The sequence below is a fragment of the Atractosteus spatula genome, chromosome 21, assembly GCF_055471065.1.
Source record: "Atractosteus spatula isolate fAtrSpa1 chromosome 21, fAtrSpa1.hap1, whole genome shotgun sequence".
NCBI classification, from domain to species: domain Eukaryota; kingdom Metazoa; phylum Chordata; class Actinopteri; order Semionotiformes; family Lepisosteidae; genus Atractosteus; species Atractosteus spatula.
Window position 1 is genome coordinate 3,555,882 of NC_142726.1, and position 26,946 is coordinate 3,582,827.

Sequence of the window (26,946 nt, forward strand, 5' to 3'; positions counted from 1 at the left end):
TGTACAATACAATACAATGACACAACCAAAACATGTTATATTGTACAAGTATGGCCTCCTGCCATCTGTATGTGTCAAGGCAAGAAACTGTACAAGACTGTGTTCTTTAAATCTAAGACTTTCAGGGCAATGAAGTTTATGCTTATTGTTTTTTTTAAAAAAACTTATTTTAGAAGCTGTTCTAAGGACTGCATTACAGAAGGTGTCTAAAACCTAATAACAACAGCAGTCTGTTCAGTCTGCCTCAATCACCAGCATTGCCCTTGGGTCAAATGCTTGTTGAAACAATTTCCTTTTACTTTGCAAAAGAGCATGAATTACAAATCAGAAGGCAATACAGGATGTTTAACAGAAAGCACCGGTGTCAGTACCATTCATGTCTTTAATGTTTAATTTAATGTTTTAAACTATACCTGTTGCACTTTATTAAGCATCTTCCCATTTTCTTTCTTTGGTTGTTTAGGGCTGTTGTGACAAGAAAATACCCTTAACAAATCTTCACTGCATGTACATAATGACATTTAAGGGGAAAAAATAACTTGTCGTTGTGACGGCTATGGACACCACAACCAGTGAAAGTGATGATAGGAATGAAACATGATGTAAAACAATTAAATCTGTGTCACAACAAGCGCAGTGCTGTAGTGAGTCCTTAACCGGTTGACATACTGTACGTTCATACATTTACAGGTTTGAGTAACTCTAATTTAAGTGCTGAAGCACAAGAAATTGTAGTATGATGTAGTTTTGGGTGTACATTCATTATTATGTCAAATATACAGGCAATTTTAGTAATTTCCAAAAGGTGCAAGAAACCTTTTTATTGCTCATCCTTTAACAGTTACACTCCAGAAGAGACATGAAAGGTGCTGAATTCTGTCATTATGGTTTTTAATACATTACTTTTGCAATTTTAACAGTGAAAGAAAGTTATTATCCAAAACACGCTTTTAAAATTGTATTGCTTCCAAACAGAAATGGTGGTACCAAACAATTTGCAGAAGAAAAAAGTTTCATTTTAGCTGAGAGCCTTGTGGCTGAATTAACTACACATTTGACCTACAGTACCCTGGTATTAAATATCAGTTGTTATGTTTTATGAATCTCCTCCACATGTAAAGGCTCAGGCTAGTTACTGGGGAAAAACGAAAAATAAAGCCCACTACTAAGCAATATGGTTTAATTCAGCAAAGATATTTGATCTTTTAAAATGAAGGGGTGAAGTTATATTTAAGAACACTCTTTTTCAAGGTATATATAAACCCAAGCAGGTAGTGCATCTGTACATATCTGCCCTAACAAGAAGAGATTATAGGGTTGCTGGATATAGCACTCTCACTTTAGATTATTCATGAAGCTCTGCTTTATTTATGACTGGCCTGTCTTGCTTGGAATTTCATAGGCAGTGCATTTGTCAGACTAATTTTCTAAAAGCAAGATCAAATAGCATTGTAATGCCCATGCTATGATAGTCTAACAACAATGAAGAGAATGTCTGCAAACTTATTGAGCATTAATCCTTCAAATAGGAAAGAGCAGGCTTTAGGGTTTATATGTGTTTAATGTCTTTAGTTGCTCTTTTCCTCCTCCTCCAGTGATGTCATTATCCGGTAGTATGGGTGTGAAAATCTGAACAGTACTGGAAACACCTGGAGAGTGTGCAGCACCTTCAGTGATGCTTGTGTGTGATGCTGATTATGTTGAGCATGATTGCCCTGGCAAAAAAGATGATGAATGAGATAACACAAGAGAAAGTCATGGGGGCTCCTTCCTGCCCATTCAAAACACCTAGCATGTTTGCAGTTGAGCATGTAGATTTAGGAACTGTCTGCTCAATGATGGCAGTGTTCACAGCATGAAATGACTGTTTGTGTAAGAGACTACCATCATAGTACTTGAAGGACTGCTGTCTGAAGCATCATAATTACAACCTGAGTTCCATCCATCCTCCCATCTACCCAGAAAATTGTTGTGGGCTGAACTGTATATAATTCTGATATTGGTAGTTTGATTCAGCAGTTCTATTACCCTGGTTTACAGTATAGTCTGTAATAGGTGGAGGCTCATATTAGCTGACAGTTGACATCCATGTCAATAACTGATGGTAACAATGTCAAAGATGGTAGATAGTCGGTGTTTTGTGACAATGAAGTCAACAAATGTATTATCACCTTTATAGTTTTGTCTCACATGTAGGATGGATGCATTCCCAGTAGATGTAGGTCATCTTTGCTGCAGGTCATCGTGAAGCAGTACCACAGACATCATACTGCATGTTAGAATGCCCTGCCATTTGATTTGACTGGAGTTCACTTTTTAGCAGATTGAATCATTGGGGCTTGGCAATGCAGATTGGCCTAAAAAGAACTAAATAATAAATAACATGGATATTTAGTGTTAGAAAAGTACCTGGTAAAAGAATCCATTACACACAGTGACAAGGGCAATGCAGTTTGGCTCTTGGTACATTCCCTTCGAAGTCACACAGCAGAATGCATACAACGAATCGACCTAGGCAGTACTGAAATATGAATATTGAGATTGGGGTCATCTTTGTGAACTATTTGTAGATCCAGAACAGTGGCTGAAACAAGGAGCTTCGCAGCCCAACTTTATTTGCACTCTCCACCAAAATGTCTGATATGTTTATTCCGGCTATAAACATTTCCAGAAAATGTTTATTATTATGGTTTACGGCTGGTACAGTATGTTTTATATTAAATTCTAGCACTCTGAGGCTTACCTTTCTATTCATTTTCTGTTGTTCCACATTACAAAATCTTAATCAATACTTTCATTTACCTTAGTTTGTAAAAAGGTGTCAGTCAAGCTTAGAACCCTCTACTGTATGTATGTGATAGCATGCAGTTGGTGCTTTGTGAATTCTAAGAAGATCCCTTCGGTGTCTGCAAAGTGTATGGTCCCAGATTACATATTTGGTATTGCACATCTGATATTTAAGACCGCAACTTAAAGACCATCTTCCTAGCTGCATTGCAAACGTGATAAGATGGCCGTTATTTATTTGCCTGAGCTCAATATGCTGCAAGGATGTGATTCAATTCCAGATTTTGTTTTTCACACTCCCATTTTCATAAAGGCTAAGCCTGTCTTGAGTAAACGGGGAGCCAGGGCATGTCTGTCATTGTGGATTAATGCCAGGGAAGAGAAACGGTCAGCTCTGGGATTATAGCCTTTCCTGGGTTTCATTAATTTAAATTACACTGAGACACTCGGCCCCCCGTATGATTCCGAAATTCAGCAAGAATAATGAGATTCTGTACGAGTTATAATCCTGCAGGTTATTAAAGAGACCTACAGTACAAAGGAGTTTTCCTGGCATTAGTCTTTCTTATCGCTGACCTCAGACAGGGAGAGAGTTGCCCTTCTTCTCCTTTCTCCTCACACGTTGTTACATTTTTAGCATCCTGGTGTGAGCCTCGTGGTGTGTTCTTTTTTTTCTTTTCAATTTAAAAGCTGCTCCTAAAATACAGCTGATTGATTTTCTTGTAAATGCAACAGTCACCTCGAGGCACATGGGTGTGCACAAGGATACGTTTTGTAAATCACTTGCTCCCCATAGGAATATCACTTTTACATTTGGTAATGTTGAATAAGGCCTGCAGTTTTGTGCACAAGCTTCCTTTTTAATTAGTCTGCTGAAATAGTTTATTTCAACCTTTTCGCAAATCTTTTTTTTATTTCACAGTATGCTCAATAACATCTCTTTTTGGGGCTCATTAAGGGTAGAAAAACATCATTTCATGCTTAATACTAAAGGAAATTACTGACTTTATGGCATGGCTTATAATTTAAGGATGGATGTGCTCCTGTACTCCAATATCCTGGCCTGTTTCTGATTCTTTAACACACTGGGAGTATCTTATTAATATTAAATTAATAAGATAATCACCTGTTAATATTGCAACATTAAAGCCTGAGACCTGTATCCTTATAGCAGCTCTAGAGGAACTGTAGCGTGTTCCATACAGAGGGAGGTTAGCAGGAATAATATGTACAGTGTACAGTACATGCACTAGAGAAAAAAGTTGTTAAATTTTCTCTTCATGGTGTATTAAGTCTCTGCAGTGTGCCTCTTTCCAGCCATTGAATTTTACTTTGTTATACAATGCTGGTGTTTGTCCTAGCATGGGTCCATAAGCACAGAGGCATATATTACATAAATTGCACTTCCTGAGAACAACCTGACCGAGAGACTCTCGGAACACAGTAGGGTGGTGGAAGAAGCAAACTAGCACGCAATTACTTTAATGAGAACAATTGTTTCTAAACAGCTAAGCCAGGCAAATTTGTCAGTTTTTGCCTGAAGAGTGGGATAATCCTTCTCAAGTATTTTTCTATGTTTAATAATGCAATACTTAGGCCATCTTGCATAATTAATTGGCCTATTGCATCTATCTGTAGTATTTTTGAGAGGCTGCTTCTCCAGTGATACAGTTTGGAAAACTGTAAAGTATCTCTTTAATAGATGTTTTTATATTTTTCTATGCATTTTTCATGAAGTATTTTTGCATTTTTATTTCAGTTGGATGTGCACAAGCTTTTCCTCTGTTAGGTCTTGAGCATATCTTGTGGATGTAATACTGAGGTGAGAATTTAAAGAGCTGCACTTTCAAATGAACTGCATGTCTAAGTATGACATCGGCAGAGGTCTGTAATATTGCAATTTGAAGACAATTACAATTATTTAACTGCAATTACAACAACAAATACGTGTACTTGGTACACCTTGTTCACCTGCTACACCTTGGATTAACCTTCATTCAGTTACACCAAAAGTTCTTTCATCCTGCCATTTGAATCCTTTATTAAGGGAGGTATTGCAAAGGGCAATCCGGTTTAAACAACCCCTGAGGGCTGTGGAGTCCTTCACATACAGTGTGTATGGCTGCTCACAATTCATCTATCAGCAGAAACCATGAAAAACCATGTTGAATTAAGAACGGTAGGAAGTGCACATCCATCCTGCACTGAGACACTGATCATATCACCATGTACAGTACGTGCCACCTAAGCTTCTTTCAGGCTTCATTTCTATGCCCAAGGTTGGTAAGAAATAACTTTCTAAGTAGTAGGAAAGGGTCACACATTATTAAGGCTGGGAGAAATGTCATCTGCTAATATTTTTATATTAATTAAAATAATCAGAGACAGAAAATATGCAAGCGAAAAAAGAAGATACAGAAGCCTAATTGAAGCTATCATAAATTGTTTACCACCGTATTAATTAAGGTTTATGATTTTCAATGGCTGCAATACACTTGGTTTTTGTACTTTATTATGGTAATACATTTTATTTTATGCACTCTGCTGCTGAGACATAATTATTTATGTAAATTTGGAGCTGTGGTGTCTATTTTCTTTAAGGGATAATAACCACGTTCTTTGTAATCAGTATCAAGTGATGAGACCTGAGAGATGGGGAATTATGTTAGCTAAAGTTTACTGTTGCACTGAGGCAGAAATAAATATTAAGTCAATGCATTCATGTAGATCCCACTGCTTTATTTTTAAAAGAAACAAAAAAAACAGATAAAAGCAATTATGAATAGGAGACATGTAATTCCATTAAAAACTGTGCTGGTGAGGATTTACTTCTTTATGCTAGCAGGAAGTTTCCTTCTTCCTTTATAATCATAGTGGTCTGTGACACGTGCAGATAGTACTTGAAAAGTCTTCAGAAGTTCTGAACTGCTCAGTAAAGGGTCCTCAGATCCCAGTCCCTCCTGTGGAGGGGTGTGATTCAAAGTGGGAATCCCTTCTGCGTGAGTGACTGTGGATACTTAGCAGCTTCCAGCTTGCTTGTTCAAATGATGTGTGTCTGGAATGTTTCGCCCCACATGCAATGCCTATTTGAAATAGTAAAGTTGTTTTAAAATGCTGCCATTATGCCATCATAAAATATAATAATGCAGATATACATAATTTAGAAGCTTTGACACAGAATGCTTGCATAGTGTAAGTACATAGTGTAAGTGGTATCCCGAGTCAGCTTCACTCACAAAAAACGAAACCCTTAGATTATCAATCAAAGAGTTATATTGAATATACCTTGGGTCCATCCATTCCGCAAGCTTTGCAAACATGGAGTGATCCTTTATACAGTACGTTATCTGTAAGTGTTTCCTACTTGGCAAGTGTTGACACTGGAGGGCAATTATTACAAACACAGCCTGTTACTACACACTGTGTGCTGCGAAAACCCTGGGGCTTACACCAGACAACACTTCAAACATGCTGAATTCCCCAGAACTATAGGTTAAGCACTGTGTATCAACCGATTTGTTTTTATGAGCTTTTTAATAATGATTAACTTAGCAGCAAGTTCTAAAAAGAGTGTCGGTTAGAGATGCTTCATAAAACGTAACACTATCGTAAGACTTTTTTTTCCTGTGAGGAGATTCTTAAAAAACACTTAATGTAACTGACTAAGAAATCATTCCATTAGCATTTAAAGGGCACTGTGGTATGGGTGAACAGTTTAATAACTAATTAGGCTACAGCTTTAATCATATTTTTTTTGATACAGTGCATTGTTTCTGTTTCCTGTTTCTTTAATTACAGTTACACTGAAGTGATATCAGCTATCAGGTAATTTGTATTAACTGTCAGTGTTGTGCAGTAATAAGATATAAAGTAGATTGTTCCAGTTTTCATCTAGCATTTTTTCTGTCTGCAAATGTTTTCTGTTCTGTATGTGTAGAGACAATGGCGATCTTTCAGCCATTGAATTTCCATGGTCTACAAGAAAATGCTCACCATTTCCAGTCCAGTATCCTCCACTGGTTACATGCTAATCTTGTAAGAATGTGAATCCATGTGTAGCAACGCTCAAGGTATCTTATCTTGCATATCAGTTGCTGTCAGTTCTCAGACAAGTTGTTCAGCCGTCTCCAAGTCTGACTGGGGTGATTCCTGTTGGGCGACACCTGGTATATTTATTTTTGTTCCTCACTTGATAAAATTATGTACAGTACTTTTGTCAAAGTAAATAAAGTCTTGCAACGACAAATTGTTTTCTAAACACAGCTGAATCTTAAAGGGTTTTTAATGGTGTAACAAAAACACCAGGGTGTATATGTTTGTTCTATGAATTCATTAGAGAATTTGATTGATGAGCCTTACTTGTTGTAGTGGGTGTTAATAATTTATTTTACCTTTCTATGGTTTTATGTGCTTCTTTTCCTGAAACTTGTAAAACACTGTTGCTAGGCAACTGTAACAATGTTAAGCAGTGGTATGCTAATTTACATGCCACTTGTAAACTGAGCCTTAGGCTCAAAGGCAGCTCCTGAGTATTACTTCCTTGTGACATGCAATCGAAACAACATACCGAACTGACAAAACGAATGTGGGGAGCCAGAATACCAAAACTGGTTTTTAATGCAGAAAAGAGGTCTAACGATCAGTAGAATCAGTGACAGATAAAGCCATCTTTTGGCTTAGCTGCACATCTTAAGAGCTCCACCAAATGGCATTTAAACAGTCTTAAAGGAGTAAATTTTGCTTATATTATTTTATTGCTTTGCGTTTTATGACTTTCTGAGCCAGTTGAGTAGTTTGATTACTTGCAGTTTGCCTCCTGTCTTCCCTCTGTTGCTCCTGGTTATGACCGGACACGTCTCCCCCCCTTGCCCCCCTTTATGACAGACGCATCAAACAGAAAGCTAAGCAGGTGTCCACTGACCCCTCCCACCCCACCGGCTCCTTTTTTATACTCCTCCCTTCATGGTGGAGCTTTCGAAGTATCAAACGTAGTACTGCTCAGTTCTGAAACTGCGCCTCTTCAGATGCCATCAAGCACCTCAGACTGGATCTTGGTCGATGCGCCATGTGGGAGTGAATGAAGTGCCCTTGATCTTTGTATTTTAAAGCTTTGAATCGAAGATTGACTGATGGTGTAATGTGTAGCGAATGTGTAAGTGTAAAATTATTGTTTCTGTTGCTGTTGGGTTTTTTATTAGGGCTGCACTGGGACACATTCTAATCAGCTTTGTTAACATGGCAGTAAAGTATTGAATAGTACTATTCAGGACTTCTATTTGTAATTAGAGTTTTTCATAGGCTTCAGCGTATCCTGTCTATGCCACGTGTTTCTGACAAAACGTCTGTTTTACTGGATCTCATTGTCCCTTCAGTTCGTACTAATGGTAAATGGACTATGATCATTCATATGCTGAATTTGGAGAATGCAACTAGCATGAGGGAGGAGATTACAAAACTCTACCTAAAGCTGCTCAGGCTGTTTTGCTTGAGGTTTCTATTGTTTGTTTGTTTTTACAGACACCCCAAATCAAGTTATTGATGGTCCATCTTCTACGAACACTTGTATACTAGTCTAGTCTGTTTTAGAATGGTCATAGTAATCCTTCAGTCCTCTTCTCTATTATTAATAAAACCAGCTAATCAGTCTGCTTTTGCTCTTTTTAGAGCAATGTAAGTTGTTTAATTTGTTCCCAACAAAATGCATAAAGCTAGTAAACCCAGTTGCTCACCCCATTGCCTGCCATCGCAACAGCAACACATCCTCCTCTGTTGTCGCAGGTCTGAGTTTCTCTTATTTAGCTGCTGTTGATGCTGACTGTGTCCTGTATGCTATTCTCGCACCCCTACTCAAAGCTACCTTGCCAGCTCTTTGTCCATGTCTTACTAACCTCATTCCATGAAGAATGGTCCTGTTTCTACTGACTTGAAGTCTGTTGCAATTACATCTGTGTTAAAGCTGGTTAAGACCCACAGGTACTTAACAACTACTATCCTATTTCCAATTTAACTTTAACAAAACTGGTGATGGAAGCTAAGTAACAATCTTTTTGTACCTTGAATCTAATGAGCCTTGAACACTTTTAGTCAGGGCTTAGAGACACAAAACTGAAAAAGCCCTCGGTAAGGTAGTTAATTTGCTAATGGCATCTGACTCTCTGGGTCACTAAATATTCCTTTCCTGCAAGGTTTTGTCAATCACAGCGCCACACTGGACTGGATGCATCTAGGGTTCACAGGTACTTCCATTTGTTGGTTTGGCTCCAATTTCACTGTCATTCTAAATGAGTGTTATCACGTGAAAATAAGAAAAATTAAAAACAGCAGTAGCAATTTAAACTGTGTTTTACAGTAGTGGCATTACGCGGGGGCGTGTTCAGTGTGGAGGCGGAACTCTGGAGGAAGGGCGACGCGCTGGCTGCACTGTGCAGGCTTTTTAAAGGCACATTTCAAAGTGTAGTAATACTGCTCAGTTCTGAAACAGCACCTCTTTAGTTACCATTAAAGACACAATGACCACCCCCCGAAGAGACGAGCAGGGCAAGTCCCCCGGAAGTCTCGGAGGGGGTTGTACCCGAGCGTTAGGTCGTCGTTTCCCGTCATTTTTTGTTTCTTTTTCTGTTTGGCTGTCCCGTTGTGCATCCCCACCGGGGCAGGCGTGCCGTCTCACAGGTTTAGTTTTTATTTCTGGCCTTGCGCTCCCTGCCTGCTCTCCCAGTCTGGTCCCCGGCGCCATGCGGGGTCTTTTTCCAGGCTGGACCCCGTCAGACAGGGTAAGTCTAGCCTGGGCGCCCCCCTGCACGCCGGCGCAGTTTTCTATTTTTAAAGTTGGTTTTGTTTTTCTTCTCGGTCCTCACTAACCTCCCGCCGGTGCCTCCGCCCCCTCAGACAGGGCGTCGACTCTCACTGGTGCTCGCCGCGGCTCCTCCCACTGCCGGACTGCCACACAGTCTAATTATTGTGATGCTTAGTGTGACGAGTCAGAACACAACAGTACAAGTGTCCCTTCTTATGTCTTACCAGTCTAGGGTCTAACGATACCAAATGTCATTGATGTGAAATTTCTCACCGTTTGCAACTCAGAATCTCTAAAGGGTGTTAATTTACTTCTAACATTTTTATAGGTAATCTGAATAATTCCATTTATTAGGATCAGAAATCAATGAAAAGGGTCTCATCCATCACATTGTTAATTCAGCTGAGGGTTCAATGAAACGACTGAGAGTCCAGCCTGCTGGTGTTGTTTATGTTTGGGTTTGCAAAGGAACAAGTAATAGGTTTATTCCATGTGTGATTCTCCCTTCTCCTAATGACAGACTACTGTTCTTTTACATTTTCTCCATTCATTGGAAGTTTCATTTCACACCTCTCTGCACCCATTCTGATTTCACACCTCTTGATTGGCCTCTCTTTCTGTCCCCTGCTCCCGTCTCTCACTCCTCCTGCCTCTCAACCTTTGTTCTCCCGCTACTTTACCTTTGCCTACTGCCCTGTCTCTCTCACACCTGAAGAAGGCTCCACAGCCGAAACGTTGTGTTCTCTTTCTTCTTTTTTTCAGCATGGAATAAACGTTATTACTTGTTCCTTTGCAGCCTACGCATGCTGACACAGCTACCCACCTGAACTATGTTTGGGTTTGGCTTTATACTGATCGTCTTCTCAGTCAGATAAATTTACACCTGTGGAGAAAACTCTGGGGTTTGCATGGAATGGGAAAAGGGGATGTACTTCTCCTAGATCTCAAATGAGTTGGAAGAATGGCTCTATTGCAAAATGGAGAGGAATAGAAATAGCTGAAGGGAATGTAATCTTAGTGCACAGTTTATTTATTACTATTAGAGGTAGGTATTTAAAATAGTTGTAAATGTTGTAAACATATGAATTCATGGATTTGAAAAATAAAAGTTAAACAAGTACTTGTTACTATTAATACAAATAACACGGCACACAGACTTTAGTATGAATAACATAGTGTCTCTAGAATCTGACTGATGAATGGATTAAGTTTGTACTTTTAATACATAGGTCAGTCTGCGGTTGTATCATATGAAGATCTGTTTTTACGCCAAGCAAGAGACTTCACGTGTTCCCAGACCCATTCCTGGAGAGTCTTAGTCCTTCAGGAGGTCATTACAGCACAATTATTTAATAATCTATATAGGTTAATTAGTGGCTTAAGTGGAGCAATTTAATGGATTTTCAAAGCTCTTGAGTATGAAGTTGAGTTGAGTTGGGAAATCTCGATAAGGATCCTTTAGTGAAATGTCCCATAAGATCTGTAAAGTACATTAGAATGTAAAGCGTGTTATACAGTATCTGACATTTACAGTAAGCAAGATGTCTGGATAAAATTCTAAATGGGAGATGGATGCCCCTGCAAATTAAATTAGACCAATTTACAGAAAATAGCAAATTCATGATTTTGGATGGAATAGGCATGGAAAGTTCACATTTGCTTTTAAGCTCCACCCCTTAGAATACAGCTGTGCCAGCATACTGTAGCTCCTTAAACATGGCTGTGGAGAGGCAAAGGCGCTGCTATTCCACTTCTGATCTTACAGGGTAGTGCAAGTCATTTCAAAAGACATTACTGTAAATCTCAGCCTTTTGAAGTAGTTAAAAACCTGAATCCAGGTTTGAAAGGAAACACGACGTTTCGGCTGTGGAGCCCTTTTCAGGTGTGTGCGAACTGTGTTTTGCTTCCCTTTTCAGCGTGGAATAAACCTTACCCGTTCCTCTGCAGCCTACAGGTGCTGACCCAGCTGCCTCCTTGAACTAAATCCAGGACAAGCATCAGTAGAATTTCAGACAACTGAAGAACTTTAAGTACTATTTTTAAGAATTGCAGATGTGCAGCATATTACTATAAATTGGTTAAATCCTGACAATGTGAACTACCATTTGTGGGAGGAATCACATGGAGAAAATTACATATTGAATTAAAGTATCTATTGTATATGGTTACAGTGAACAAAAGGCATTGTTCACATGGTTTACAGTATGTGAGAGATCTGTGTAAGTCGACAAAACTAATTTTAAAAAGAAATTTGTCACTGCCAAAGTAAGCTCGTAAGTTTGTTTTGTTTTCTGTTCCTTCTCTTACTGTATGTCTTGCCATTATGTTCTGAAAATGTTCTATGTGTACATGACTGCAATTTAGTAAACAATTATATAAAACAGTGAAAGCGCACACCTACACACCAGCTCACAGTCCTTTTTCATTATTAATTGCTAAAGACATTCTTTTGGCCCAGAGATCCAAGATTCCAAAATATAAACACCAGCATCAACAGTGTTCCAGTCTAGATTTTTTAACGCTTTCTACGTTTTTACAAAAATCCATGGGAACAGGGACATTGGAGATGTATTTCAACAATATATAACACAGGTAATTATGTTTTTTAATACAACAGAGCCATTCATAGGCCACAATAAATCAGAAAATGTATGTATTTTATTGTTAAATAATTAGTCCTACCAATTATGGATTACACATGTGAATTTTATAAATGTATTTCTGTATGTAAATTAAAAGAGTTTGTTTACTCTGATTTAAGACACCTGCAAAAAAAGTTTTACCATAAAGTAAAGCACATAGGTCCTTCATTGTAGTCCATATTAGGATGATGGTAATTAAGGAGCATATCAATTTGCTTTTGTAGAGCTGTGCTTGGTTGTAGTTGTCATCCCTCTGTTTTTATTAATCACTGAATCAAATTAATCTTCATTGGCAAGGAAAAAATAAAGAGAATTTAATTAGGACACTAGTCATCAGAAACACAGCACCTGTAAATTATGATAATTACACAAAGCACAGAAAATCCAGCTCTTCATTAAGACCATTAGGAGTAATAGTGTTGAAACAGCGGATTCACTTTGCTTTGTTTTATAACAGCAATTTATCATGTAAGGAAAATGACATTCTGGCTTCTTCTGCTCAGGTAACAGTGTGGCTACAGAAATTCGTCTTGGTGCTATACTGTATACAGTCAAAGCTTTTTTATGAGCACATTTTATGATAAAAGAAACAAGAAATCATTACACACTCAAAAAGTCAAACGTTCTTGGCTAATGGTGTGCGATAATCAAGGTGGCTAGGATGCAATGCTTTTAAAAATGACAGCTACCTCCCAAAGTGGGTTACAGATTCCTGTTCCTGTTGTGGAATTCTGCCAACAGCTCTGTGAAAAAATGCATAAGCAGGCCAAAAGGGAAAAAAAAACTCTTCCCCATTGCTTAACAGTGAGCCTGCTCGCATGTGTGGACCTAGGACCTAAATCAGCACGGAGACAGCTCTAATCCATCAAACGTACCCTGCTGTTAACCCGACCTTCTAGTCATGCACTGAGGGTGTCACAATGATACACAGTTTAGTTGGTAAAAATGAGAGCGCCTGGGATTGTGTAGCAGTCCCGGCGAAGCCTGCAGTCAAGGCAGAATTATCTTTGACCCTTGTTTTGCTTAAACTTGTACCTGTGATCCTTCTGAGAGCCTTGTAGCATGTGCTAAAATGATAGGATTAGGGAATATTCAAGGAAAAGGAGTTACAGTAGATTGAAAATCAGGACATTAACTTTGTTGCCTTATTATTCTTTCTTAAAGCCTTTTGAAGTATTGCATGCATACTGTAAGTATAGTTGTTTTTCCTATCAATACAGCAAAGCCTTTTTTCTCATCCTTGTGCTTTTAGAAGTGCAAAAATGGTTTTCAAATACAGCATGTAAATCCTCTTTTAAAAGCAGATAATAATCCAATGATTTTTGCAGCCTTCAATTAATTGCTCCTCTTGAATATATGAAAAATTGCCATAATTAGCCACAAAAGGAAACTGGGCCCTGGAGTTAAAATATAAGATCCCAAATTCAAGAAGTCAAAGTCATTAAGAGACTAAAATGAATAACAAATCAGATGTGGGATTTTTTTTGTTTAGTTTCACAGCAGGATGAACACCATAAAAACAAAGAAATTTGTTTCCCTTTCTTTTACTGTACTATGTGTGTAGTGTTACTCTGCATGTAATTAGTTGACCTCCTGCCTCTTTCTCTGACTGGCCCACAATCTGAAGTGAAACAGATGTGGCAGAGGATGGGCGTAACTTGTCCAGGAAAAAAAAAAACAAAATGAGAAGTTATAACTCATCGGAGAAAGCATGATGCCGCCCATCACACAATAAACAGTGTGAGGCGAAAGGGAAGCATGGTTTTACAAGACGAGTGCTTTGACAGTCCAGGATCAGAATGAGGATGTCCCAGAAGAGGAGGGGAAAATAATATAAGGCTTTGGATTTTGACATGCTGCCTTGGAGCAATCTGGCACAAATGAAACTGCAGTAGACCAGGGATGACTGGAATTTAAATAAATAGAATGTATTTTGTAATATATCTCTCAAAGTGACATTTCTCCTGTAGATTCAAATGCATTATTGTTTGCTGAAATGTACTTGCTTCATCGATGTACAGTATCTGTCCAGGGTAAATTACTGTAGCTGCTGTAATGCTTACATTTTCTAGCCAAATAGTCTTAACATTACCAGATTTTCCATTTGAATGATATCATTAAAATTGTTTTTCTTTTCAAATTTTAAAAGACATGACCTATTACTATACCTTGTGGCTAACATCACAGTAAAACACTATTTGCACATTACAATGAACACTGTTATTAGAGATACTGTATTTCCTGGCCTAGGAATATTCTTCTGTCTTCTGATTTTCATTCCAGCTGAGCTCTTTCTTAATTAAGCTTAAATCTTTAATTGAACTATATAAATGTGACTGATAGTTTCTGGGGGTTATTAATTAGCAAGAACCCTGTGACAGATCCTAGGTTTCAGAACTCTCATTTAGGGCTAGTGTTCGAATGGCCTGGTGGAAACTGAGTCTACAGTATTGTTAAGGGTGATTTTTGTGAGAGTGTTATTCTGACAGTGTTTTTCGTGCATGTTTTATCATTAATTGGTGTTGAATTAGGAGATGTTTCAGAAACTGGGGGAAGAACTGTAAAATAAGGCGAACTAGAGATCTGTTTGCGCTCTTTCCTGTTAAAACACATAAAAACAGATTTCTGAAATTGGATTCTGAGTGCAGAAAGCTGTCAGGAAACTGCTGTAGAGTGTGTGTCGTAGCTGGGAAGTGATGTTGTGTATGTTGGACCCCTAATTAACTGGATAACTAGAAGGGAAAATGTGAGAAAAACAGTTCACTTGGTGGCAGATCAATAATTAAGTGCCAATAACAGACAAATGTAAGAGGTGACAGCCATTTAACCTGGTGACAAATTTGCACAACACAGCAAATGGGCATGAAGAGTTCAAATTTGTTTTTAACTCCCCAACCAATAGAACACAGCTCTGTCAGTTTTAAGTGTAATCTGATATTTAGTTTAATATATGGACCTGGTGCAAGGCTTGAGCATTCTGTTTTAAGAGCTGACACCTGTGCTTTGGTACGCCCAAATGTCTTTCTTACTTCGTCTTTTATCATTATTCTGAGGAAAGACTGATTTTAATAGTACTCCTACTTGTTCTGCATTCATTTGAAGGCCATGTGATGTCCCTGGGCCTCATACAGTAACACATTTATCATTCCACTGTCTTGGCATCGGGCTTGCTGGCTGCTTCTTGCTTGCATGATCAATAAATGCTGAAGAAAGAGGCCTCACATGTTGTGCTGTCGATAAGTGGACTAAAGGAAACGGCTCACTGAAAGGTCCCTCATTAAGCCTCTTTGAAAGCGTTGACGTCCATGTAGGTTTATTAATCATGTGTCTGAGCCGTGTCTTCATTTTCATTTGGCTCCAAACCTGGTAGCTGTGGTGCTGACAAGTGTACCTCTAGGACTTGAGCTTGGCACGATAGCATAGAAGTGATAGCAAGAATGTGAGCAATTTATAGGAAAAGAAATAGAAAAAATCTTTGTAATTTCAAGTTATTTAGATTTGTCTTTACCAGCACATATTCTTAAACACATTTTGTTTCTTGTGTTTCTGTCTAATGCATATCCTATGGGAGATATATGAGATTTTTTGCTTTTAGCCTTTCATCAGTGCAAAACAACCATAATTTTCAACATCATGCTTAGTAATATAAGCAACCCTTCAAAGTATGGTCTCAAACGTATACACAAATTGTGCATTAAGTAAAATTGGTCATATGACCATAAGGTCATGAAAGTTGTTTCTTCTGACGGTTTAGATAAAATATTCAACTGCAAAATTCCTGAATATGTACAGTACAACATGAATCATAGCTTATGTCATAGCAAATTATTCCAGAATTAACAGGCAAATATGAACCTAAAACCTGAGGGTGTGTTACAGTTCAGAAATGCTGTTGGTAGAAAGTTTGATAGTTGTTTGACAAAAAGGGTTTTACATATTGAAAAAACATTCTCTTGTTTGGCTCTTTGGCTATTGTGGCAGGTTATGTGATCAGAGGGCACACTGACAATCTGGCCTCCAGTCCTGATGACGCCCTCAAAGAGTAATTCATTCAAGTGTGATTAGTTTTGTGTTCCTATGCTTTTTTAATATTTTTAAATGTTGTTTTGTCAAGAAATAGCTTTACAGTATCCTTCAACACTAACAAAATGAACTAAAATCCTCATCCAGGCATCAGCCTGTGCCGGGCCTCCCCATACTGTAGGTGACTCACGAGGCCAGTGCACATAAAATACACGAGAGAAGAAAAATATAATACAAAAGGAGTCTTTATTTGCTAAATCTTCCTCATATACCAACAAAACTCTAAGACAACCTGACACCCAACTACCACCGGTCTCAGACAGTCAGAAATGATTCCTACAGTATGCAAGAGCGTGGCTTTTGGCCGTTCACCTCATATTATCCATAAAATTCACTGGACTGTTCTATTATTGCCTGAACACATTCAGTGGACTAATCACTGAACAGTGAGCTGCAAAGTGTTGTGAAATAGTATAGATAGAATCTAAAAATCCTAGAGGCTCTTCTACCTGAATTTTTTTCATATAGCTTCTGAGTGGTTCACTGTAGAGAGCTGGTGCATATGAATCAGTGATAAAAAAGGCTGCTTCTCTTTTTTGCAGTTGTGTAGAAGATTTTCATAGTTATACGTAAAAGCAAACTATGAAGAACATGAATGTGGGGTTTGTTAATATGCCCAACATGGACCCAGCTTGTTCTGTTGTATGATAGATGTGCTTCCTTTGTTCTTGTGACAAAAACTTTACCAGCACGTTGCGTTTAATGTACATGAATTTGCACATTGAATTTTGCTAGCACTGCAAAATGGCCTTGTGCAAGTATTTTACCTTACAAGGTAATCATGTATTGAATTTCTTTATTCATGATACTTTTTTCCAGCTGCTATACTCATCAGCAAATAAATAAAATTGCTTACTTGCACCTTTTGCATCTGAAATACAGCTTGCATATTTATTTTAGTTGTTACTGACACCTCTCCTCTAAAGGAGGAGTAATTGTTACAGTCAAGTTTCCAAAAACTGTTTTTCCCCACTTTTTGACTGAATTTGCTTTGGAAAAATGAATCTCAATCAATTAGGAAGACTGCATCGAGCAAAGGAGGCAGCATAATATGGGCTTATGTCAGCATTTCTGTGTTCCAGAAGGGCTATCTGCTAAAGACATTAACAATGTGCTGGGGTTAACTGATTATCAATGACAACTTTTGCAAACTGCGGCCTGTGTCTGAAGAGTTCAACTTAGCATTTTCTTAATAAGATATGTCAAGCCTTTAAGGGTGTATAGATAACAAGAATACCACAAACAAGACTGGGAAAGGTTTAATTACATTTTTTTTGTTTATCACTTGGAGTGTGTGTGTGAAAGAAAATGATGACTTTGCCACCGCAATTAATGTGTCCACTGTGAAGATAGAAAGCAAATTTGCATAATGCATTTTTAACTACCTTCTAATATCCTTGGGAGAGCTAATGTACTGTAGCTCCTTTATTTGCACACAAGACGTGCCACTTCTAAATGGGCTAATTTTGAGTTTTCCATTTACCCGTCTCCCTCATGGTCCCCCTAATGTTGAAATACACAGCACACACCTCTCCCTCTCCTCTGTGTCCTGCCCTAGAGCCACGGTGCCTGAATGCACAACGTCTTCATCTAGTAGCATCTTCTGTTGGCCCACGGTGCACCTTATCAGTAGTTTCTGCAGACACATGGAACAGGGGCTTCACCAGATGCCTTCCTATCCCTGGTTCAGGCTCAAGCCTCGAGTCAGATTGTCCAGGACATCGCACATACAGTAGATGTTGTATCCTATCATGGAACACTAGCTCAAGGGCTTAAGCTTGGATCTAATTGAAGTGTACTACATCTCCTTTTCTTTCTGTTTGGCTTCAATGCATGTTCTTTGGTGCTCATGAAAAATGCAAGATAACTGCTGGACACTTTGTACAGAACTGGTGGACTATCAGTAGCTACTGTATATAATTCTCTTCTCTGCAGTCTTATATAAACCGTTGACAGGCTGAAGCCTTGGAAGTCCTTTGGAAGTTGACTGTGAACGCCACAGTCCTGTTCTCATTACTTTTGTTTGAAAAGAGAAGATCCTTCCATCCTTTGAAGAATGGACTGGCTCTGCTTCACAAGGGTTCTTCTGTTTTTTCTGACTGTTAAAACTGCTCAACTTTAACATCTCCAGCACTCTCCAAAAACAAATCATAACCAATCAATTAACAGGAACGTTGATTTCAGTGAGCCTTTATGCTCACTCCAGTTAATGATGCATAGAAAAAAGTAACTGGTTCATTGCTCTAACAAGCCCTGTATCACCAAATTGCAATTTACATTGTCTCCTTTTTTAAACTCAAACACATAATTAATCCCCACTATTGTTACTGAGCTAATTGTGCATTTTTGTCGTTTTTCTCCAGACGGAAATCTGCTGTTCTGCAATAAGTGGCATACGGTGTAGTAACTAGCTTCTTAACAGTGAGGGTAGAGCAATCAATATTCGTTAATAGTAAATGTGTGAACTCGTTCCATCATCATCAGATAATTGTGCTTTAAAGATGAGATGGGCTTGGTTCACCAATGCTAATTACAGCTTTAACGATGATATAGCAGACAGAATTGAAAAAAGAACCATGCGTGAAACTGTAGAATATGCCATCTTCTTGGTAACATGTGATACTTGTCAAACTGTATGACTGCTAGCTTCACAAACACGTTTTTGCTAAAGGACGTTGTGTATGCATTTTATATACAGTACACATTACAGACTTTAACAAAACCTCTGCTAATACTTGGTAATTTATACTCTGTCCAATAGTCTGCTAGAGCTTCTATATTCAAGATAAATGCATAGTTTAGCTTTCTTACAGAGGAAAGGCAGGAGTCGATTATCAAGTAATTTTAGGGGCTTTGATACGGTCTGTTAGCTATAAATCCAGGCCTTGAATACAATTTCACTGTCATAGGCACTAATGCTATTGTGCAGGGTTGTAAATGTTTTTTACATCTTCATGCAGTGTCGTTACTCTTACTTTCATTTGCAGATGATGTTTGAGTCAAAAGGATGTGAATTTGCTTGGATTTACAACTAATAAGGGGATCAATAAAAGAAGCCACGGAAGGAGGTCCTGCCTAGTTCTTGATTTCTATAATGAGCTTTCAGACTTTACCACAATTGCAGAAGGCTTGTCCCTAATTGTATTCTCATAGAATACAGAAAAGATCTGAAAAGTGGATTTCTTATCCTACCTACCTTGTCTGTACTTGGCTACAAATACATATTGTTTTTTCAGACCCTATCCCTCTAAACAAATAACTTCTAAATAAACAATTCAAAATCCTTATCCTAATTAACAGTGCACTAAATAAAACTGCCAGAATAACAGACCTGTCAGAAGTATATTTTGACAGAAGTACTTTGGGGCTATAGACATATTTGTCTTAAGTATTGTGCATATTCCATGAGTAGTTCATTTGAATCTTTTTTTTTATCATAGGAACCTCCAGCGTTCAGACGTCAGGTGTGCTGAAAATGTGTCATGTGATCTTAAAATGTCGATTATGTGCATCGTATACTATTCTAAAGAACTGCAAAGAATACTTATATAAACCGTGGAAAATGGTTTGAAGTTAAAATCTTGTAACATCGGCTGTATTCACCCTTAAACAGGATTATGTTTCACCTTTATATCTTATTTATAAAATTACACCTGGTTATTGACAGGCCTTGAGCGGGCTGATCTTACAACTGAACATAATTAAATTTTCACCTTAAAGCTGTGACCTGCTTATTGATGAGTTCACCTGGCTTCGTTTTCAGGTTTGCAGTACTGAAGGACCCCGCAGGCTGGCTCGGTGTTCACCCTGTGAAAGGAACTGTCAACACCACCGCCATCTTGGATCGCGAGTCCCCCTACGTTCAGGACAACACTTACACTGCTGTCTTCATGGCCATGGACAATGGTAAGACAGATCTTCCTGGTTTAAAAGCAATTATAATGTGATGGCTAATTTTGGTTCATAAAACCAAGATTTGGAAAGTGTTCTTGCTTTACATGAAGTTCGATAGGTGCTTTGTTCCGATTTCTGAGTTTCAGAACTGCCATCATTCAGGTGCGTTGTCTGAAATGTAACTAACTGGACATCTGCAGAAGGAAAACATGTGTGTGATACAGAATCAGTCCCACCTGTTTGTCTTCATCATCAACTGATCTATTAGTAAGAGCTGTCCAGTCAGGAATAATGGCAAGCAAGTTGAGGATAGGCTAGGTAAAGTTCTGTGTGCTGAAGTTGTTGGAAACACTACCTTGAAGTTGGGTACTTGACACTCAAGGATGACAAAAGCAAAAAAAAAATTAATAAAAGTGAAAAAAAAGCAAGTGGATCAATTTAGCACTGGATAGTTATAGCACAGCTGGAATGAAAACCAGCAGACAGTGTTCCTCCATGACCAACATTGTGAACCGTGGTTTTAAAACCATCTATTGGTGTTTGTCAGTGTTGAGTTTAGGGTTAGTATTAACAGTGTTGTGTATCTGCAGCTGCTTTATCAACATTCTATCAAAACCTTAGATGGAAATATTTGGGGGGGTTAAAAAAGGCATTTTGGGGTTTGGCATTGCAGAAGCTATAGAAAGAAGTGTAGCATAAAAACAAATGACTGCTTCTGCTGCTCTAAAACCCACAGGGGGACACAGTTTGCAGTGAGGCGAGGTGTATGTACTGCACATCCGAATAACAGATGCATTTACAAAATGTATACTCATTGCAATATGAAACAAAAAATGAATAACAGAAAAGGGGCAGTTAAACTGTCTGTTTCATCCCAGACAGACAGTCACAAGGAAAGACTGAAGTGATTTACGCAGCAGTTAGCTGGGGACTAGTGCTTTCATTCCACCTGAATACTGCATTGAGATTAAAATTGATTGTTCTCTATGAATTGCCCAAGCATGCGAAAGCACTTTGTTGTGAAAATAAGTTCAAAACATAGCCTGGGAAAAATTTCTCCATTCCAGCCACACGAGAGGAGAAAGCAGTTTAACAATTTAAACAGTTCGGCTGTTTAAAAATCCATTAAAAGAAATGGTTTATCTTAAAAGTTCTGGAGAATATTATTTTGGAGACCAGCCTCCGAGGAAGAAGTTGACTCAATTGTTTCTTATTACATTTGCTGGTTCAAAGGATTAGGCAGAGCTGAAGATGAAGGGCCACCTTTGCTTATTATACTGTGAGGCTATGAAGCCACTTATGTTCACGTGCAGTCTGGTGTCATTTGTAAATGATTTATTTTTAATTTATTTTTATTAGATCTCGCATAAACAATGGAATCTGCAATAGCAGGGAATGATATTTACAAGAATCTCTCCCTCAGCCCCCTACAAACGCCATCTGTTATCCCAAGCCCCCTAGGTGCAGAAGCTGAGGAATAAATAATACATATTACTGAAAAGCACTCCATAAATACAACATGAGACATATACCCTGGCATGAACTATGTTAAAAAAATTACTCTTCATTTGGGCAATTCAAGACGAAAAAACTCAACCCACAATCACATAATAATGGGTTATACACTTGAAGTCAGTAAATAAATACCATCCTACCTCTGGAGCAAACAAGGGATTATAAATAGGTTCAAAAAGTGCCACACTTGCTGTTTCTATTCTGTACAGCTGAGTTTTGCAAGAGCAAGAAACCTGAACTTTAGATATGCCTGCTGAGTTTGTTAGTAGTTCTCCCTTGTTGCATTTTCCAAAGTCTCTGTTGTATGCATTTGACCTGCCAAATATCGCTGTCGGTAATGTAAACCATTGTCTCTAGAGACTCTTCTAAAGTGAAGCTCATATTCTATTGTATCTCTTCGATTGTCAGGCTGGAAACTCAGGCTTGCATGTCTGCGTACTACTAATCTTCAATTAATAGTGCGGTTACATTAAAAAAAAGCCAGTGATACACAAAACAGACAATGCTGAAACTGGAGTCTTTTCCTGGTAGTGATATTAGCAGTAAAAGAACTGGGATGGTTTTATCTTCTTATCTTTTTGGGGGCATTAGTTTTCAAACATAATTACCGTCACTGCGGAAGTGCGAGTGGTTTGTGCAGCCCAGAGATTGTAAACTCTCGGTAGAGTGATCCTGTAGTGCTGCAGCCTAATGGGAATTGGGGTGCTGCAGTGATTTCATTATTCTGGGAGTGTGTTGTGTTGAATTTTTCCACCAATTCTGAATGAACTGCAAAATCAATGGCCTTGCTCTTCTGTGTTGATCCTGTGTCACAACATGGTATGATGTACAGCTACTGTAAGTGATACATAACCTTGTGTACGTGTAATGTGTACCCTTGAGACAGGCCCATGGTTCTTCTGGGCAGGAATGCAGGTGGGGGAAAAAAAGGTACAGTACAGGTACAGTACAAGGAGGTTGTAACGTTTTGCTTTTGGGTGCTCCGGTTTACTCCCACAGTCCAAAGACATACTCGTAGGTCAATTGGCTTCTGGGAAAATTGGCCCTGGTGTGAGTGTGTGTCTGTGTGTGGCCTGTAATGTACTGGTGTCCCATCCATGGTGTATTCCCCTTGCAACCCTGAATTTGATAAGGCAGGAGGAGGTGTCATGGCTTAGAATACTGTTACAGAACTTTTAGAATTGCCTTCCATCTCTTCGACTGCTCTCACTATGGCAGTTATTCATTCATATGTCCAGTCATTGTCGAACCCAGAAGCTGCAGTAAAGTTGTGCACACTCGAATAATGTCAGTTTAGTTTATTGAGGTTCCCAATAGAGTCATACAGTATATTGGGACAATATATTCCCAATATATATATATACTGGAATATAATAATGTTTTTTTTACAGTCAAGGAATATGGAAAGAAACACAATTTATTTTAACATGATTTTTAAAAATCAGCTCTTGCAACAGAAACTGAACACAAGCTTTTCCCTTCTTGACTGTTGAAAGAATTCATTTAGTTTTAAATTATGAAAGACAGCAGGGAGTATGCATCCACATTTAGTTCATTTCCGAAATAATATCATACGTTTGTTAAATGCAGAATTACTCAATTCATAAGACCATTTCAGCTGCTGTCTTCTAAGATAAATGAAAGTTTATGAAATGTGAAAATGCTATCAGTGGCAAATATCTTAAAAAACTGGTTATTATGCTTAATAAATCATTGAACCATCTTATGTCAGGTATATGGAGCTAAGAAGATGCCACTATAAATGGTGGCAACTGTATAAAGCTACTTGGAATTCAGCACACTTTTTAAAGTTTTAACCAGCCATGAATCATCTCAGCTGCTGCTACAACCCTCGTAAAAGCTCTCTGCTTCCCAAAAAGCAATGTTGAGCTTCTTGCTTTTTTGTGCTGGAAGCCTCTTAATGCCTAGCATCAAGAGGGGGGGGGTGATGTTGCTCTTGTTCCTAAATCTTCACATTCATAGGCTCTTGATAAGGTGAGTATTGTTCTATTGACCTCTAACCTAACAGGGAATAAGTTGTATATTTTTCTGGTCTCCAGTTCATTTCAGTACACAGCTGGACACACTCAGAGAAACGAGTTATTTGGCAACATCAAAATGATTAAGTTAAAAGCACGTTTAATAAGCCATGTCAGAGAGCAGTAAATGAGAGCCTGTATCGAACATGTTTAAACATGTTCAATGTATATTAAGAACATTCCAACCATTTCAACTCATTGGACTGAGTTGATATAGGTATATACTGTCAACTTTATAGATCGGCCTTCATTCTCCCCGTCTACATAGTTACAGTACATAGTGAAGCTGTTGTTATGTCATTGGAACCTACACTGCCATGGCATTCAGATTTAAAAATATTATTTTAGGACCAAGATGCCTTACAAGTTACTCCTTTTAGTATTCATTTAGATGCCGGCAGGGTACAAATTCCTGTGACCACTTTGACAATGTACAAATTGTTCTCAAGGAAGCTCTGCGGGAGTGGTCTCACAGTTCTGATTTGTGGGCACACTGTGAGGTCTGTTAACAGCTTCTGTGTTCTGTAAATGTGCTTCTGTTCCACTGACTTTGTTGCTGGGAAGTGACAGTGAAGCTCAACGAAGCACACACATGAGTTCATAATCGAGACTGCTGCTTGTCGGTTTAACAGCACTCTCCTGTTTCAAATATGACATGGCTGCTCTCAGGTTTTTTTTTCTGCTTCTGTCTGCAAGAATAGTGAAACCTGCTAAACAGTCGGTTATTTTGTTCTATAAGTTATATTTTCAGCTTTGTATCTGCTTCTTAGGGCTTACTAGTGCAAAGTCTAAAGTTAGAGTACTTTGCAAAAATATTCATCCTCTTCCTATAGTGTCCCATTTTGTGAAACTGCAAAATAATGTATATTTTTTAACTGTATTTTATTCAGAAGCTGAATGCTCATAAAGAAGAGCATTAAGATAAGTGATACCATGCTTGATATTTACAGTGGTCAAATTTATCTACTTTCTTATACTGTTTGTGCATCCTGTGTTCATGAGAAACACTTGGCTCTCCAGGCTAAATTAGATCCTTTGAGTACTGTCTAATGCAGTGTAGGGCTGCTGTGTTTCAACATCTCTATTGCAGATGCTGTCGCCGTATTATCCACAGACTTAATGTACTGTACTGCATAAAGTTGGCCATTCAGCTCCTTTCATGTGATGTGGCTGTCCAATGGATTTTAGTAGTTTTTATTGGATATATAGACTTATTTTTTTACACAGTGAGGTTTTCTAGTGTTTTAAAGTCTAGCTGTTTATAGGGCTGAGATCCTTTTCTGGCATTTGAGATCTTTCTGGGAGCTTCACACTCGGTATCAAAGCTAAGAGTTAAGGTTGTGTTTTGTGCTTTGGCATATTTTTAATTTTCATGTTAAAGTTTTTCTTTTTACTAATTTTCCATTTAAATGTTTCATTTGGGGTCCTGATGAGTATTTTTTTTCACCTCCGCAGACTGAAAAACCTTCAGTGTCAAGGCTGTTCAGATGTTATGTTGTTCTCGTTGTCACCTTCTTTCCACTTAAAGGTCAGGGGGGGTTGAAGTTAATCTGTTTGTTTAGAATGGAGGTTTTCTACACTGCTCAGCACTATCTGGTTGTGGTGAAATAGGGTGTTTGCTGTTGGACAACAAAAGCATTAAGTAATTGTGTGTCGTTAGTTGTGATGGCATAATCTAGTGTTTCCCTATCACTGTTCCATGGAATTTTGGTTACGCCCTAGAACAATTAATAAATGATTGTTTGGAGTGCCTCCACACACTCCCTAAACTCCTCTGTGCCACTCATTTTCTGCAGTTAATTATTTCTGTTTCTAATCAGGTCTCTGTGACATTGCCTGCCCATGTGTTTGTGGGAAAAAAAATGACTGAAAAATGGCCCAGTGATACTTTTCTACACAATTAGTCGAGAGATTAAAATTCCCTTAGAGTTTGCTCTGACCTTCTAACTCTACTCTGTAATTTTCCAGAAAACAAAAGCATTGCACTTCTTCTCCAAAGTAAGAAAAACAGGTAAGAGAATAGACACATCGAGGAGACTTCATTACTTTAAATGCTTGCATTCTCACAAAGGAGAGAAGGCAGCAACAGAGTTTCTTCACTTCCAATGACCCAAACAACTTAGTTTTCCTAAAGAGGCCAACATACGTTGGTGGGAACAACTATGTTCCAAAATGATTTATAAACCCTGATTTATATGTAATTCAGGCCTACCTACAAGTGACGTTTTAAATAGACCTGATAAACTTTTAAAAACCATGCAATTGGAGACTGGAACCAAATTTTTGAAACTGCTTTAGTTGAACTGATTTGAACTGTTTCTTCTTTTATCCTCTTTTGAGTATTGTACTTTCATGTTACAAAGATTTAGTTTTCAAGGCTGCAACTGCAGTGCTGATGAACAGACTGTATTCTCATTGAATAACAAAGGAGGGGCTGCTGTAACTTTCTGTAACAAATTAAACATAAAATATCTTGATACAGTATTTGGTGTTTAACATCACATGGTGAGGGGAATGTGATTCGGACTTTATACGTTCATATAAAGAACTAACGTTGAATCTCAGTGTGAATCAGTAGAAAACAGATAAACACAAATTGCTAGAATTTTTTTACAATTTTCAGGATCCAGTCTTGCATTAAATAAATGCAGCCATGGATTTTGCCAACAAAAAAAGCAAGACTAAAAATAATAGTAATAAACAGTTTTTATTTTTTGCCTCCACAGCCTTTTGGTTTTCAGTTGTCTTTTTAAAATATGGCTTAAACGTCCTCATTTTCACTTCTATTTTAATATCAGTGTTGATTTGCCAATACTACTTATTGACCATGAATGAAATCCATCACATTGTGAAGGTGTTTCTTGAAGCATGCTGTTAATTTCAGGCGGTGGGGGTTACTGACGTGCCACACAGCTCTTTTCATATGAAAGCAATTGTGCAGAAAAGTTTGGGAAACACTGGCGTAAGGAATGACTCTCGTCCCCAAGGCTGAGCTCCTGTACAATATATGCGATCCTTCCCTGCTCCTGCCTTTAACAAAGTACACACTCAGGCCTTTATGCGGCTGCAGGTTCTGCTTCTTGGTCCTGTATACCACACTGTCGAGGCAGTCCTGGGGTAGTAACATATGTGTGACACAGAGGGGAGCTTCCAAACAAGTGGGTGATGTCCATGTTGATGTCACAAACCTCTC

At 38.3% G+C, this 26,946-nt stretch overlaps 1 protein-coding gene across 1 annotated transcript in view; it reads left to right on the forward strand.

Annotated features, from left to right (window-relative positions):
• Positions 1 to 26,946, forward strand: part of cdh13 (cadherin 13, H-cadherin (heart)) — a 413,334-nt gene that overhangs the window by 336,305 nt on the left and 50,083 nt on the right. Inside the window, exon 11 of the mRNA XM_088939282.1 lies at positions 20,069 to 20,211. Coding sequence (XP_088795408.1) covers positions 20,069 to 20,211 — 143 coding nt within the window. The remainder of the gene's footprint in view (positions 1 to 20,068; positions 20,212 to 26,946) is intronic.